The sequence below is a fragment of the Dama dama genome, chromosome 3, assembly GCF_033118175.1.
Source record: "Dama dama isolate Ldn47 chromosome 3, ASM3311817v1, whole genome shotgun sequence".
Lineage (NCBI taxonomy): Eukaryota > Metazoa > Chordata > Mammalia > Artiodactyla > Cervidae > Dama > Dama dama.
The window spans coordinates 66,003,537-66,018,335 of NC_083683.1; the positions used below are offsets into that span (position 1 = coordinate 66,003,537).

General features: G+C 35.2%; 1 protein-coding gene across 3 annotated transcripts in view; it reads right to left on the minus strand.

Moving 5' to 3' along the window:
• USP15 (ubiquitin specific peptidase 15) overlaps nt 1-14,799 on the minus strand; it is a 131,818-nt gene that overhangs the window by 76,433 nt on the left and 40,586 nt on the right. For all 3 annotated transcript variants that reach the window (XM_061130997.1, XM_061130986.1, XM_061131025.1), the window contains exon 4: nt 5,014-5,140. In XM_061130997.1, the coding sequence (XP_060986980.1) occupies nt 5,014-5,140 (127 nt within the window). The remainder of the gene's footprint in view (nt 1-5,013; nt 5,141-14,799) is intronic.

Genomic DNA, 14,799 nt, shown 5'->3' on the forward strand with positions numbered 1-14,799 from the left:
CTCCAGAATAGATCACATCCTGGGCCATAAATCTGGTCTTGGAAAATTCAAAAAAATTGAAATCATTCCAGTCATCTTTTCTGACCACAGTGCAGTAAGATTAGATCTCAATTACAGGGAAAAAATTGTTAAAACTTCAAACATATGGAGGCTAAATAACACGCTTCTGAATAACCAACAAATCATAGAAGAAATCAAAAAAGAAATCAAAATATGTATAGAAATGAATGAAAATGAAAACACAACAACCCAAAACCTATGGGACACTGTAAAAGCAGTGCTAAGGGGAAGGTTCATAGCATTACAGGCTTACATCAAGAAACAGGAAAAAAACCAATTAAATAACCTAACTCTACACCTAAAGCAATTAGAGAAGGAAGAAATGAAGAACCCCAGAGTTAGCAGAAGGAAAGAAATCTTAAAAATCAGGGCAGAAATAAATGCAAAAGAAACTAAAGAGACCATAGCAAAAATCAACAAAGCTAAAAGCTGGTTTTTTGAAAAAATAAACAAAATTGGCAAACCATTAGCAAGACTCATTAAGAAACAAAGAGAGAAAAACCAAATTAACAAAATTAGAAATGAAAATGGAGAGATCACAACAGACAACACTGAAATACAAAGGATCATAAGAGACTACTACCAGCAGCTCTATGCCAATAAAATGGACAACTTGGATGAAATGGACAAATTCTTAGAAAAGTATAACTTTCCAAAACTGAACCAGGAAGAAATAGAAGATCTTAACAGACCCATCACAAGCAAGGAAATCGAAACTGTCATCAAAAATCTTCCAGCAAACAAAAGCCCAGGACCAGATGGCTTCACAGCTGAATTCTACCAAAAATTTAGAGAAGAGCTAACACCTATCTTACTCAAACTCTTCCAGAAAATTGCAAAAGAAGGTAAGCTTCCAAACTCATTCTACGAGGCCACCATCACCCTAATTCCAAAACCAGACAAAGATGCCACAAAAAAAGAAAACTACAGGCCAATATCACTGATGAACATAGATGCAAAAATCCTTAACAAAATTCTAGCAAACAGAATCCAACAACATATTAAAAAAATCATACACCATGACCAAGTGGGCTTTATCCCAGGAATGCAAGGATTCTTTAATATCCGCAAATCAATCAATGTAATACACCACATTAACAAATTGAAAGATAAAAACCATATGATTATCTCAATAGATGCAGAGAAAGCCTTTGACAAAATTCAACACTCATTTATGATTAAAACTCTCCAAAAAGCAGGAATAGAAGGAACATACCTCAACATAATGAGGGCTATATATGACAAACCCACAGCAAGCATCACCCTCAATGGTGAAAAATTGAAGGCATTTCCCCTGAAATCAAGAACAAGACAAGGGTGCCCACTCTCACCACTACTATTCAACATAGTGTTGGAAGTGCTGGCCACAGCAATCAGAGCAGAAAAAGAAGTAAAAGGAATCCAGATAGGAAAAGAAGAAGTAAAACTCTCACTGTTTGCAGATGACATGATCCTCTACATAGAAAACCCTAAAGATTCTACCAGAAAATTACTAGAGCTAATCAATGAATATAGTAAAGTTGCAGGATATAAAATTAACACACAGAAATCCCTTGCATTCCTATATACTAACAATGAAAAAACAGACAGAGAAATTAAGGAAACAATACCATTCACCATTGCAACAAAAAGAATAAAATACTTAGGAGTATATCTACCCAAAGAAACAAAGGACCTATACATAGAAAACTATAAAACACTGATGAAAGAAATCAAAGAGGACACAAACAGATGGAGAAACATACCATGTTCATGGATTGGAAGAATTAATATTGTCAAAATGGCTATTCTACCCAAAGCAGTCTATAGATTCAATGCAATCCCTATCAAGCTACCAACGGTATTTTTCACAGAACTAGACCAAAGAATTTCACAATTTGTATGGAAATACAAAAAACCTCGAATAGCCAAAGTAATCTTGAGAAAGAAGAATGGAACTGGAGGAATCAACCTGCCTGACTTCAGACTCTACTACAAAGCCACAGTCATCAAGACAGTATGGTACTGGCACAAAGACAGAAATATAGATCAATGGAACAGAATAGAAAGCCCAGAGATAAATCCACGAACCTATGGACACCTTATCTTTGACAAAGGAGGCAAGGATATACAATGGAAAAAAGACAACCTCTTTAACAAGTGGTGCTGGGAAAACTGGTCAACCACTTGTAAAAGAATGAAACTAGAACACTTTCTAACACCATACACAAAAATAAACTCAAAATGGATTAAAGATCTAAATGTAAGACCAGAAACTAGAAAACTCCTAGAGGAGAACATAGGCAAAACACTCTCCGACATAAATCAAAGCAAGATCCTCTATGACCCACCTCCCAGAATATTGGAAACAAAAGCAAAACTAAACAAATGGGACCTAATGAAACTTAAAAGCTTTTGCACTACAAAGGAAACTATAAGTAAGGTGAAAAGACAGCCCTCAGATTGGGAGAAAATAATAGCAAATGAAGAAACAGACAAAGGATTAATCTCAAAAATATACAAGCAACTCCTGAAGCTCAATTCCAGAAAAATAAATGACCCAATCAAAACATGGGCCAAAGAACTAAACAGACATTTCTCCAAAGAAGACATACAGATGGCTAACAAACACATGAAAAGATGCTCAACATCACTCATTATTAGAGAAATGCAAATCAAAACCACAATGAGGTACCATTACACGCCAGTCAGGATGGCTGCTATCCAAAAGTCTACAAGCAATAAATGCTGGAGAGGGTGTGGAGAAAAGGGAACCCTCTTACACTGTTGGTGGGAATGCAAACTAGTACAGCCGCTATGGAAAACAGTGTGGAGATTTCTTAAAAAACTGGACATAGAACTGCCATATGACCCAGCAATCCCACTTCTGGGCATACACACTGAGGAAACCAGATCTGAAAGAGACACGTGCACCCCAATGTTCATGGCAGCACTGTTTATAATAGCCAGGACATGGAAGCAACCTAGATGCCCATCAGCAGATGAATGGATAAGGAAGCTGTGGTACATATACACCATGGAATATTACTCAGCCATTAAAAAGAATTCATTTGAACCAGTCCTAATGAGATGGATGAAGCTGGAGCCCCTTATACAGAGTGAAGTAAGCCAGAAAGATAAAGAACATTACAGCATACTGACACATGTATATGGAATTTAGAAAGGTGATAACGATAACCCTATATGCAGAACAGAAAAAGAGACACAGAAATACAGAACAGACTTTTGAACTTTGTGGGAGAATGTGAGGGTGGGATATTTCAAAAGAACAGCATGTATACTATCTATGGTGAAACAGATCACCAGCCCAGGTGGGATGCACGAGACAAGTGCTCCGGCCTGGTGCACTGGGAAGACCCAGAGGAATCGGGTGGAGAGGGAGGTGGGAGGGGGGATCGGGATTGGGAATACATGTAAATCCATGGCTGATTCATATCAATGTATGACAAAACCCACTGGAAAAAAAAAAAATAATAAAAAAAAAAAAAAAAAAAAAGTATTTTCTTGCAGTGAAATGGCTAAGTGGTGAAAGTCAAATGTACTTATGAAATTCAGAAATATTTTATTTAAAATAAAGTGTATCTAATGACTAACTTCAACAAGGAAAGCTATATAGGTGTAATTCATAAATTTGCTAATCTTGCTTTCTTGCTGAGTTCTACATTAAGTGTTATGTCCTTCTCCAGTGTCCATTTACATTTTCCAACAAGATCAATGTTATTACCATTAATTTTCTTTTCCAAGAACTTTATTTGAAAATAACTACTATTTATAATTTTTATTTTCAGTTGTGTCATTAAATAGTACTGCAATTGTTAGTAAATGCATAACCATGTATTTAAAAAGCATTTTATTCAATATATTCCTTTTTAAAATTGAAGTATAATTGACATGCAGTATTACATTAGTATTGGGTGTGTGACATAATGGTTTAAAATTTATATATATCATTAAATGATCACCAATAATTTATCAATTGGTGATCCATCAATCAGTAGACAGAGTTAAAAAACTTTTTTCCCTTGTGACAAAAACTTTTAAAATTTACTTTCTTAGCAACTTTCAAATTTGCAAGATAATATTACTGATTACAGTCACCGTGCTGTACATGAAATCCTCATGATTTATTTTATAACCAGAAGTTTATACCTCTTCATCTCTTTTACTCATTTCACTCACCCCCAAGCCCCACTCATCTGGCAGCCAATCTGTTCTTTGAATCTATGAGCTTTGTTTTGCTTATTCAATACATCCTTGGTCTAAAATTAAAATGTAGCTTTTAAGCAGAATTTTAAAAATTTACATGTATTTTAACATACATCTATTTGTGTAGATATGTAAATATATGAGCTTCCCTGGTGGCTCAGATGGTAGATATATAAACATATGTAGATATATAAATATATAGATGGAGTTAGGCACACATATTTGATACCATAATTCTGTAACCTACTCATTATATTAAAAAAAAATCAGTGATTCATAATAATGCTAGGCCCACTGCCTTACTAGCTATTTAATCGTATTTGGGTTCCCAAGAATGAGAGAATAAAACAAACAAGTCATTTCTCATGCTAAAGCGTAAATTATTACTAATAATTGCATTACCTGACAAAGTTTTACCTAAGCAAGTATTTAAAGTTCTACGTTAATTTATAATTCATGTTGCAAACATGACATATATTTTCAAAGGCTAAATTGAAACTATAATTATTTGATTTTTTTAAAAGTAAAATGGGACAAATATTAAACTTATCTAATAATGTAAAGTACATCTAGAAATGATAAACAATTCAACTTTAAGCTATTATCATATTGTATCAAGCTTGGAAATCTGTAATATCTAAGGATAAACCTTTAAAATGGTTTTCATCTTAGTAGCATACAGCAAATAGAATTTTAAATAAATTTCGAACGGCAATGGTTTAACAAAGAAACAGGATCTTGCCTTACCTATTGTGTCAGCTTTGCTAAATCTTCGTGTTACAACGTTGTTCATGTTTCCATTTTCACAGAGCTTCAATTCTGTGAGATAGACTTCTACTTTGCAGTGCTTTACAAACATACCCTGTTCAACTACCTAAAAAACAAAACAAACTAGTGTCAGCTGTAGCTTGATATATTTTACTGTTTTGAAAAACATATCTCTAAAAAGACTTTAGAAAAAGCAGATCACCAGTGAAAAAACCATAACTATTAAAACTCATCAATATAAAAGATACTGGATAGCTGAAAGAGAAAGGAACATTTTTGGAAATATTAGTATTTAACAGAATATGAACAATCATGATACAAATATTAACAGACAGTATAGTAAGGCATTCTACTACTCTATGGAAATACTTTGGTATACTATAACTAATGAATAAACTTAGTAGTTATGATGAGAAAGTGCATGCAAAGTGTAAATACGGTTCCGATTAAAGATACAGACATACTTTTATCTTTTAGCACTTGATCTCAAGCAAAAAACCTTTAAAAACCTCTTTAAGTTTTATATAATTTCAGCTAGCAACAGCTATAACAACACTCTGTACGTTAAAATAAATCTTTTAAAACGGTAACTCCAAATCACTGTTGCCAAAATATTCAGCTATGCCCTGTAATTGATATGTTAGTTTTCCATCCTAAGATGACTTTGTTTGACCTTTAAGTGCACACTGAGTAGTTCCAGGCAACAAATGAAAGGAAAAAAAAAGCTGCTAAACATGCAAGCAATAAAGCAGAAAGAGAAAAAATGTATATGTTAGGGTCACCTTTTTAGTTAAGTATATTTCCTTTTGATCTTCTAAAGGTTAACTGTAGGATTTCAGTCATGAACACAGTTTCTGAAAATAGTAATCAGCCTGATACGTGATACATTAGACAAATATGGCAAAAGGGAGGCTCCAAATGACTGTTGTACTCACTTGCTTAGCATCGATTCAGTAAGGGACTCAAAATTTGTCTTTCACTTGCAGGGAAGTTGTTTCAGCTCAAAAAGTTCAAAGGTAGTTTGCTAGTATTTAAAATGTCCAATTCAATGCTAATTTTTATGATACTTTATCATATATATTCTCCTAATCATACTTGTTACATTCACATTTCTAAAGTGTGTGATTCTGTAATGAACGCGTTATATAAACTAGTATATTACTGTCTAAATCAGAACTAATTAAATTTGTTTTATGTCATATTTGAAATTAAGAATGAAGCAAAGGATATTACATCATTTATAAGATTAATGAAGCTATAAAGATAGGAATCAAATATTCTTAACAATCAGAAATTTCTGCTCTGGGACTCAATATTCGAGTAAGAATCCTAAATTAAGTTAGTTACTAATTATCAGTAGGTTGCCAAACTGAGGTACTCACAGGCTTCATTTTATGTGGGGGTGGGGGGGAAGGGAATTCTAACAGTAGAGCAGGTGATGGGATAAGTAAACAGGATAAAATTTAAAAAAAGAAGAGAAAACTGTTCATTTTTATTTACATTGAGGTATGTATTCTCTAAGCAAGCAGTTTCATTTTTTTTTTTTAATTGAGAATTAGTTTTCATAATACTAATAGATATTTTCCTGGAAAGAATCTGGTGATTTAACTGTCAGAAGCTCACTGTCAACAATAAAAAAACATTAATTCCCTATTTCACTACTAAATACGACACAGACAACCAACAAGGATCTATGGTATAGCACAGGAAACTCGACTCAATGTTCTGTGATAATCTACACGAGGAAAGAATCTAAGTAAGGATGAATACATACACATGTATAACTGACTCATATTGCTATACACCCCAAACTAACACAACTCTGTAAATCAACTATACTCCAATAAACTAAAATTTTTACTAAGATTATCAAGAGTACTTAAAAAACCACTCTTTATTAGGATTCAGAATTTTTTCATTTTTTTCTTTTCTCCAACATCTTACAGTGCTAATTAGCACTACTCAGAATACTATAACTGTATTCAGAAGATATTTTATTGTTTCCTAAAGTAGTGTATTAAAAAGCAGTTTTTTAAGAAAGATATGAATTTGTCCTCCAAAAATTTTTTTTAACTGTAAATGATATTTTCATGTAATGAAAGGCAAAATAAACAATGAAAATGTGAAATATACATAGATTCTAATCCTTATGTATTTTTGTTTCACATACAGAATTTTGTTTGTTAAGTACAGGGTCATGGTATGTTCCATGGTATATCCAGCCAGATGAACGTCATTTAGTTGCTTGGTCGTGTCTGACTCTTTGCTACCCCATGAACTGTAGCCCACCAGGCTCCTCTGTCCATGGGATTTTCCACAACAATTTTTATTTGAAAGAATCATACCACATGAATGATTAAAGACTAAATATAATAGCACTGCAACAGAGAAAATTAATTAGCATATTTATATATTAGTGTCATAATATGTACATTATTTGTTCATTTAGTAACTCCTTTCTTTATATTTGTGTATATAAATCTTCACTAAAAATGTTTGTACTGAAAATAATCTTTAAAATGATGGCTACTAAGACTGTAACAGGAAGAAACAGGCTTATAAAATACAGGATACAAAGTTATATTTACTTTTTATACAAAGTTATAGTTACTATAACCATTAAAATATACATCTGAAATAGGACAGGAAGGTGAATAATCAGAAGTAACAGTTATGTTTCAGAATTAGAGATGACAGCTAAAGTATTTTTTTCCTAGGTGAATTATAATATTTTTCTACATTATAGATAAGAAGCAAGCACAAGAGGAAATCTATGCTTGGATTTTATTAATTCATGGTCACAATGAAGGTCAAGTTTCTTTACTAAGTTAGTTAGAGAAATACAAGTTAAAGCTGAATTAAACATAATTTCCATTCATTCATTTTGCTTTGAATACTAGTGGGCAATCTGACTAAAGTCATGAAATATACCTGATTAACCTAATGTAGTCCACTCTTTATAGTGGCTTATGAAAGAATTGACTTCAAGTGCCTACTTCTCCCCTCTTGGAAACAGGAAGTAATTTTTAAAGAAATCTGTTACTTCAAAATAATTTGATAACACTGGGCCTAATGGACACATTTACTATTTTTGAGGAGCTATACTCATTTTAGCAGCATTTACTAGGCACCTATGCTCAGTATTAGAAATACACAGTGAATCAGACCCAGTCCTTGCAATCAGGGTAAGAACACCTAGTGGTAAAAAGACAGACAGACTAGTAGAGAAGACAATACAAATATGAATCACAGGTGTTAATGTGTGACACAAATCTTACTTGTGATATTCAACACAAACATTTCAGGACACTTTAAAAACAAGACACAAACACAGCCATGACAATATTATCACACCTAAAAGTATTAAAATGGATACCTTAATATCAAATAGCCATTAAATTAAAACCAGTTAAAATAAAAATGATTTTTAATATCGATCCAAATAAAGCCCCTACACTGCAATTGAGAAGTCTCAAGTGTCTTTTAACCAAAAAATTCACCATCTATCTTTCTATTCTTGCAATTTTTAGTAAGACTACTTCATCGACTGTGAGTTATAGTCTAACAGGATGCAGATAACATCTAGTTGCCCCTCTAGTGTTTATGATTTGGTGGCTCAGATGGGAAAGAATCTGCCTGCAATGCAGGAGACCCATGTTCAATCCCTGGGTCAGGAAGATCCCCTGGAGAAGGAAATGACAACCCACTCCAGTATTCTTGCCTGGAGAATGCCATGGACAGGGGGGCCTGGTGGGCTACAGTCCATGAGGTCACAAACAGTCGGACACGACTGAGTGACTAAGCAGCACCAGCAGACGTTAATTAACCAGCACCTAGAGCAGAGGCGGGGCTTCCCCGGTGACTCAGTGGTGAAGAACTCATTTGCCAGTAGAGGAGACAAGGGTTCAATCCTTGGGTCGGGGAGATCCCCTGGAGAAGAAAATAGCAACCCACTCCAGTACTCTTTTCTGGGAAACCCCATGGACAGCAGAGACTGGAGGGCTACAGTCCATGGGGTTGCAAAAGGGTCAACAAAGCAACTGAACAGCAACAGACCAGGGCTGGGCTGACTATGATCCACGCGCTAAAACGGACCCATCTTTTTTTTTTTTTTTTTTTTGTAAATAACACTTTACTGGAACACAATTATTCCCATTTGTTTACCTATCACTAATGGCTGTTTTTGCACCCAAAAAAGCAGAGATGAGTAGTTGCCGAAATGAACATTTTGGCCCATAAAGCTGAAAACAATTATTGTCTTTTACAGAATAAGTTTGGTGACCCTTTGACCATTAACTCATTAGGTCTTCTTCAATTTTGCTCAGTAGTGTTTGGTAATTTTCATTGTACAAAAGCAGTTTTTGTAAGTTTTATTTCTTAGTACTTTTATCTCTTAGAAACATTATTTTAAAATTCAACTTTGTTGATTATATATAACTGGTTTTTCTACTAATAGATTTACATTATATTCATCCCCCTTGTGAATCTTAATTATTAATTTTAATGGCTTATTTGGTACAGCTTTTGGAATTTTCAACATATACAATTATGTCTTCTAAAACATTACAATTTTACTTCTTCATTTTCAATCCTTATTCTTTTAGTTCTTTTCCTCGCATTACCAACTGGCTAAGACCTCTAATATAGTTATCCTTGTCTTGTCCCTGATCTGAGTGGGACAGCTTTGAACACTTTACCAGTAAGTATTGTCTGCAATAGCTTTCTATTTCTAGTTTTTAAAAAAAATCATAACTTGATACTGAGTTTTATCAAATGCATGTTCTGCATCTACTGAGATGGTTTTTCTACTTTATTCAGATAGTACTAAAATTATAACAAGTGATTTTCAAAGTAAAATAAAACTTGTGTTTGAAAAAAATCTAGCCTGGCTATCTATTTTTAAACTTTTTATTTTATATTGGAGCACAGCCAATTAACAATGTTGTGACAGTTTCAGGTGAACGGTGAGCAGCTACACATATACATGTATCCATTCTATCCCTGCAGCCTGGCCATTTTTAACTCCCTTTTTGCCCATTTCTGGCCTGGCTTGCTAATACTGTGTTATTAAATATCTGGTAGAATATTCACTGGTGATGTCTTCTGGAGTTAACAGTCTTCTCTGTGAAAAGATGTTTATTTAATGATTTAGCTTCTTTATTCAGACATGGCAATTGAGATTTTCTATTTCCCACTCAACACTAGTGCATTTTTTTCTAGACATCTGACATTCTTCTAGACATCTGTCCACTTCACCTAAATTTTCAAATTACATAAAACTGTTCAAAATCAATCTTTTAAAAATGTCTTTGCACTCTGCTATGGTATCCCCCTTTTCATTCCTAATACAGATGATTTGTGCCTATTTTCCTTTTATTCTTGATCAGAGTCTTGCCAGGACTCATTTTTATTTTACTAGTCAAACTGCAATGTTCTTTACAATGAATCAATTTTGGTCATTTAATGCAATTTATTTTCTGTTTTATGTCTACTTCATATTAGTTCTTGATTAGTCTTAATTTCCTTTTCTTCTTGAGGCAACAGTCTGCAGACAACAGACTTTAGTCATTCTTTTATGCTGTATAGTTAGCAATCAGTTCAAAATATGTCTAATTTTACATGTAAATCTTCTATGACCAAAGAATTACTTAGAAGTATATTGTTTCATTTCTAGGTAGCTGAGAGATCATCTAGTTATCTTTTTGTTACTGACTTCTAAATTCCTTGAGAGACAGAAAACATACTGAATAATTTCTAGCATACAGTAATGGAATTTGCTTGATGGCCCAGCATGTGTTAAAAAATATTTGTATCCGGCACTAAGTGGAGTGCACGTCAGTTAGGTCGCAGTGGTTAACCACATTCAAACCTGCTTCCGAACTCATTCATGTGTCACTGGCAGACCTCCGTTCCTTTGCCGCTGTCGGCAGAGACTTCAGCTCCTCATCACCTGAGTCTTTCCATGGGCTGAATGCATGACATATGGCTTCACTCAAGAGTCGCTGATCCAAGAGAGAGCCAGAGAGCACTCCCAAGTTAGAAGTATCAGTATCTTTTATAAACTAATCTTGACAACACATAATACTATCACTTCTGCTGTATTTTACTGGTCACAGAGACCAACTCTGGGATGATGCAGCTTACATAAGAGTATGAATAACAAGAGGTGGTGATAACCTGGGTGCAATCTTCAAGGCTATCTCCCACAGTACACCCTTTGGTACCAATAAAGTTACTGTCCCTGTCACCAACATGCAAAATACACTCCACCCCTGCAAAGCCCCCAACTGGTCTCATCCCATTATAGCATCAACTCAGAGTTCAGAAACCTGTCGTCTATATCTGATGAAGGTACAGATGAAGATCCTTGGGTATAAGTTCCTTAAGCATCTTGAGTATGGGCCTATAGATCTATAGGCCTGTGAACGAGAAGATAAATTTACTGCCCCACTTACACTCAAAATAAAATGGTGGGGCAGGCAGAAGATAATCTCAGACAGCTATTTCTGTTAAAGTGGGGAAATGAAGGGGTACAAAGAAGTTATTAGTCTACAGAAATCCTGAAATCCACCTGAGCAAACACTGAAAGTTGCTTGATCAGGGCTCACTTTTGCCTTGACCTGTAAAAATGACTGTTTGTAACACCTGGTTCTGTTTTCTGAGTCACCTTCTTTCATGAAAGTTAGCACACATTTGCAGTTGAGTAAATTCTTAGTCTGATTCCTGCTTGTGTAAGGCTGGGAGGTCAAAGGTTTCTAAAATTTTATGCTGTCTCTGCAGTCCAAAATGGCAGTGCTTCTTGAAAACAGTGTGGATCTTCACTGGATTTCACTGGAGTTTAACCCAGGAGGCAAAAGTCACAACCACAAACGTTCTCTAGGTAAGTCCTTTCTACTCTGGGTTTACATTGAGAAGGCTCAGGGACATCACCCTGAAGCTTCTTAGAAGCCCCACGGTCCTAAAAGCCATATATTGAAAGGAAGTGTAAAGTACACCCTGAAATTCTTTAAAGGGCCTTTTTTTCTGAAGTGCAGTGTGAGGCACCACCTTCGACTTTTGTGAGGTTTTAACAAAGAAATTTTACAGCCACAACCTTAGGTTTCAACTTTAGACCATGCTCTCTAGAGAATGCCTTGAGTTTGGTTTTTTGCTTGGAAGCATTTCTTTGTTTCAGCATTGTCTGTCATCTGGAGAGGCTAATTTTCAAAACTAGCAAGTCTTGGCTCCTTTTTATTTAACAGTCCTTTCTTTAGCTTCTCTTTTCTCACATTTGACTAGCAGCAGAACAAGAAGAAACGCAGCAGTACTTTCAAAGTTTCGGCAGATTATTAAGTTCATTAAATGTATTTTTTACCTTTCAGTGACATGTTGTTAAAAGTTTCTTCCATCTTCTGACAAAAATCACTGGGTTCAAATAGGATTTTCCTCACTTTAAGATCTCGCTGGCAGCCTCCTCAAAGTCTAAGACTCTACTACTAATTTATTCAGGGCACTTTAGGCTTTCATTAATACTCTTAAAATTCTCACAGCTTTTACCCAACTCCCACTTCCAAAGCCACCACCACACCTCAAGTTTCTGTTACCGTAACACACAACTTCCAGGGACCAAAATCAGTATTAGCTACCTGTGTGTGTATGCCTATTTGCTCAGTCATGTCTGACTCTTTGCAACCCCATGGACTTAGCTCACCAGGCTCCTTTGTCCATGGAATTTTCCAGACAAGAATACTGGAGTGGGTTACCATTTCCTTCTCTAGGGAATCTTTCTGACCCAGGGATCGAACCCAGGGTCTCGTGTCTTCCAGCACTGGCAGGCAGATTCTCTACCACTGTGCCACCTGGGAAGCCCACGTTAGCTATTTACTACTACATAATAAATATCCCCAAGTTTTTATCAGCTTAGCAAAGCAAACGGTATCGCACATAGCTTCTGAGGGTCAAGAATCTGGGGCAGTTGAGCTGGGCGGGTCTGGCCTGGGGTTTCTCACAAGGCTGCTGTCAGTCTGTGGGCTGGGACCTCAGTTACTGCAAGTTCAAATGAGACTGGAGGATGCACTTCCAAGCCCACTCACATCACCGTTAGCAGACCTCCATTCTTCTCTACCACCCAGAGATCCCAGTTCCTTCACCTGTGAGCCCATCCGTAGGCTGCCTGAGGGTGCGGGGGAATTTCTCAGACTGAGAACTGAGAGAGAGCAATAGGGTGTGTGCACCTAAGACGTAAAGCCAAGGTGTCTTTTATAACTTAATCTTTTACTTTTAAAATTAGGAGCAATAACATATTAGTTTCAGGTGTACAACACAACTATTCAATATTTGTATATATGGTGCAATGATCACCACAGTAAGTACAGTTAACATTCATCACCTTACATAGTTACGTTTCTTTTCTTACGATGAAAACTTTTAAGATCTTCTAGAAGTCTTAGCCATTTTCAAATATGCAATATAGTATTTTTAACTATAGTCACCATGCTATACAATATATTCCCATGACTTATTTTATAATTTTAAGTTTACACCTTTTGACCTAAAATCTAATCTTGAAAGTGATACACTGTACTATGATTCTGCTCTATGTCACTGGCCACAAAGACCAGTGTAATACAGTACCATTGCAGACCCTGGTACGACGTGGATGGGGACTATCCAATGCTGTGGCTATGAAGAGGTGGAGATAATGGGGTTGTCTTGGGGCAACTATCTGCTAATATTGTTACCTACATAATTTTACACACATCTGACCCTCATAAGAAATTACTACTATTTTAAAGAGCCTACCTTAACACTCATTTATAGTATTTGCTTCTGCCAGTCAACATTTTTTCCTGTGTTTCCAAGCTTCCGTACAGACTAAATTTTCATTCTGACAACAATTTTTTATTTCCATCAATGCAAATATGCTGGTAACAAATCCTATCAATTTATCTGAAAACAACTTTTTTCACTATTAATCTTAAGGATGCTTTCCAAGGTTATAGAACTCAAGGTTAGTAGTTATTTTCTTTCAGTGTGTTGAAGATATGACATTATTATTTTATTTTGGCTTTCTCTTGAGAAAGCATCTGTCTTACCCTTACTTTGAAGGTAATAAATCTTTTTTCTGGCTATTACCGGGAATATCTTGGTTTTCTTAACAATTTTACTGTGTATGGTTTTGTCTATATTTTTTCAGCTTGGGATTCACAGCATTTCTTTAACCTGTAGCATGATACCTTGCATCATATTTGGAAAATTCTCAACTATTACTTCCAATATTACTTTTACCCCATCCTGTCTTTCCTCTCCTTTGAGGAGACCACTTAAATCTATGTTACGCTTATTCATTGCATTCCACGTGTCCCTCTTTTTTCCTTGTTTTCCACTCTTCAGTCTCTTTAAGCTTTAGTCTGTTTTCTAATGGTGTTATCAATTTACACATTCTGTTTCTTTTTAGTCTAGTATATCACCCAAATAACCACAGATATACAAATATGAACTGTTAATGTGTCAACTTTGTAACATGTTTCAAATAAATCCAAATAGGGTTTGGTCAAATAACAAGCACTTAATTCTTAACGTTTTCATATTAGTGTTCAGTTTTAGAATTACATTTGGTTCTTCTCAACTTTTTTTTTTAAACATAACCAGCACAATATCTTAAGGTTTCTGTCTAATACTTCTGTCATCTGGATTCCTCATGAATCTGTTTCCATTATCCATTGTTTCTCTTGGATTTTGGTTCCACTGTACTTCCTGCCTATTTGCCTGTTTTGTTTCTGGCTT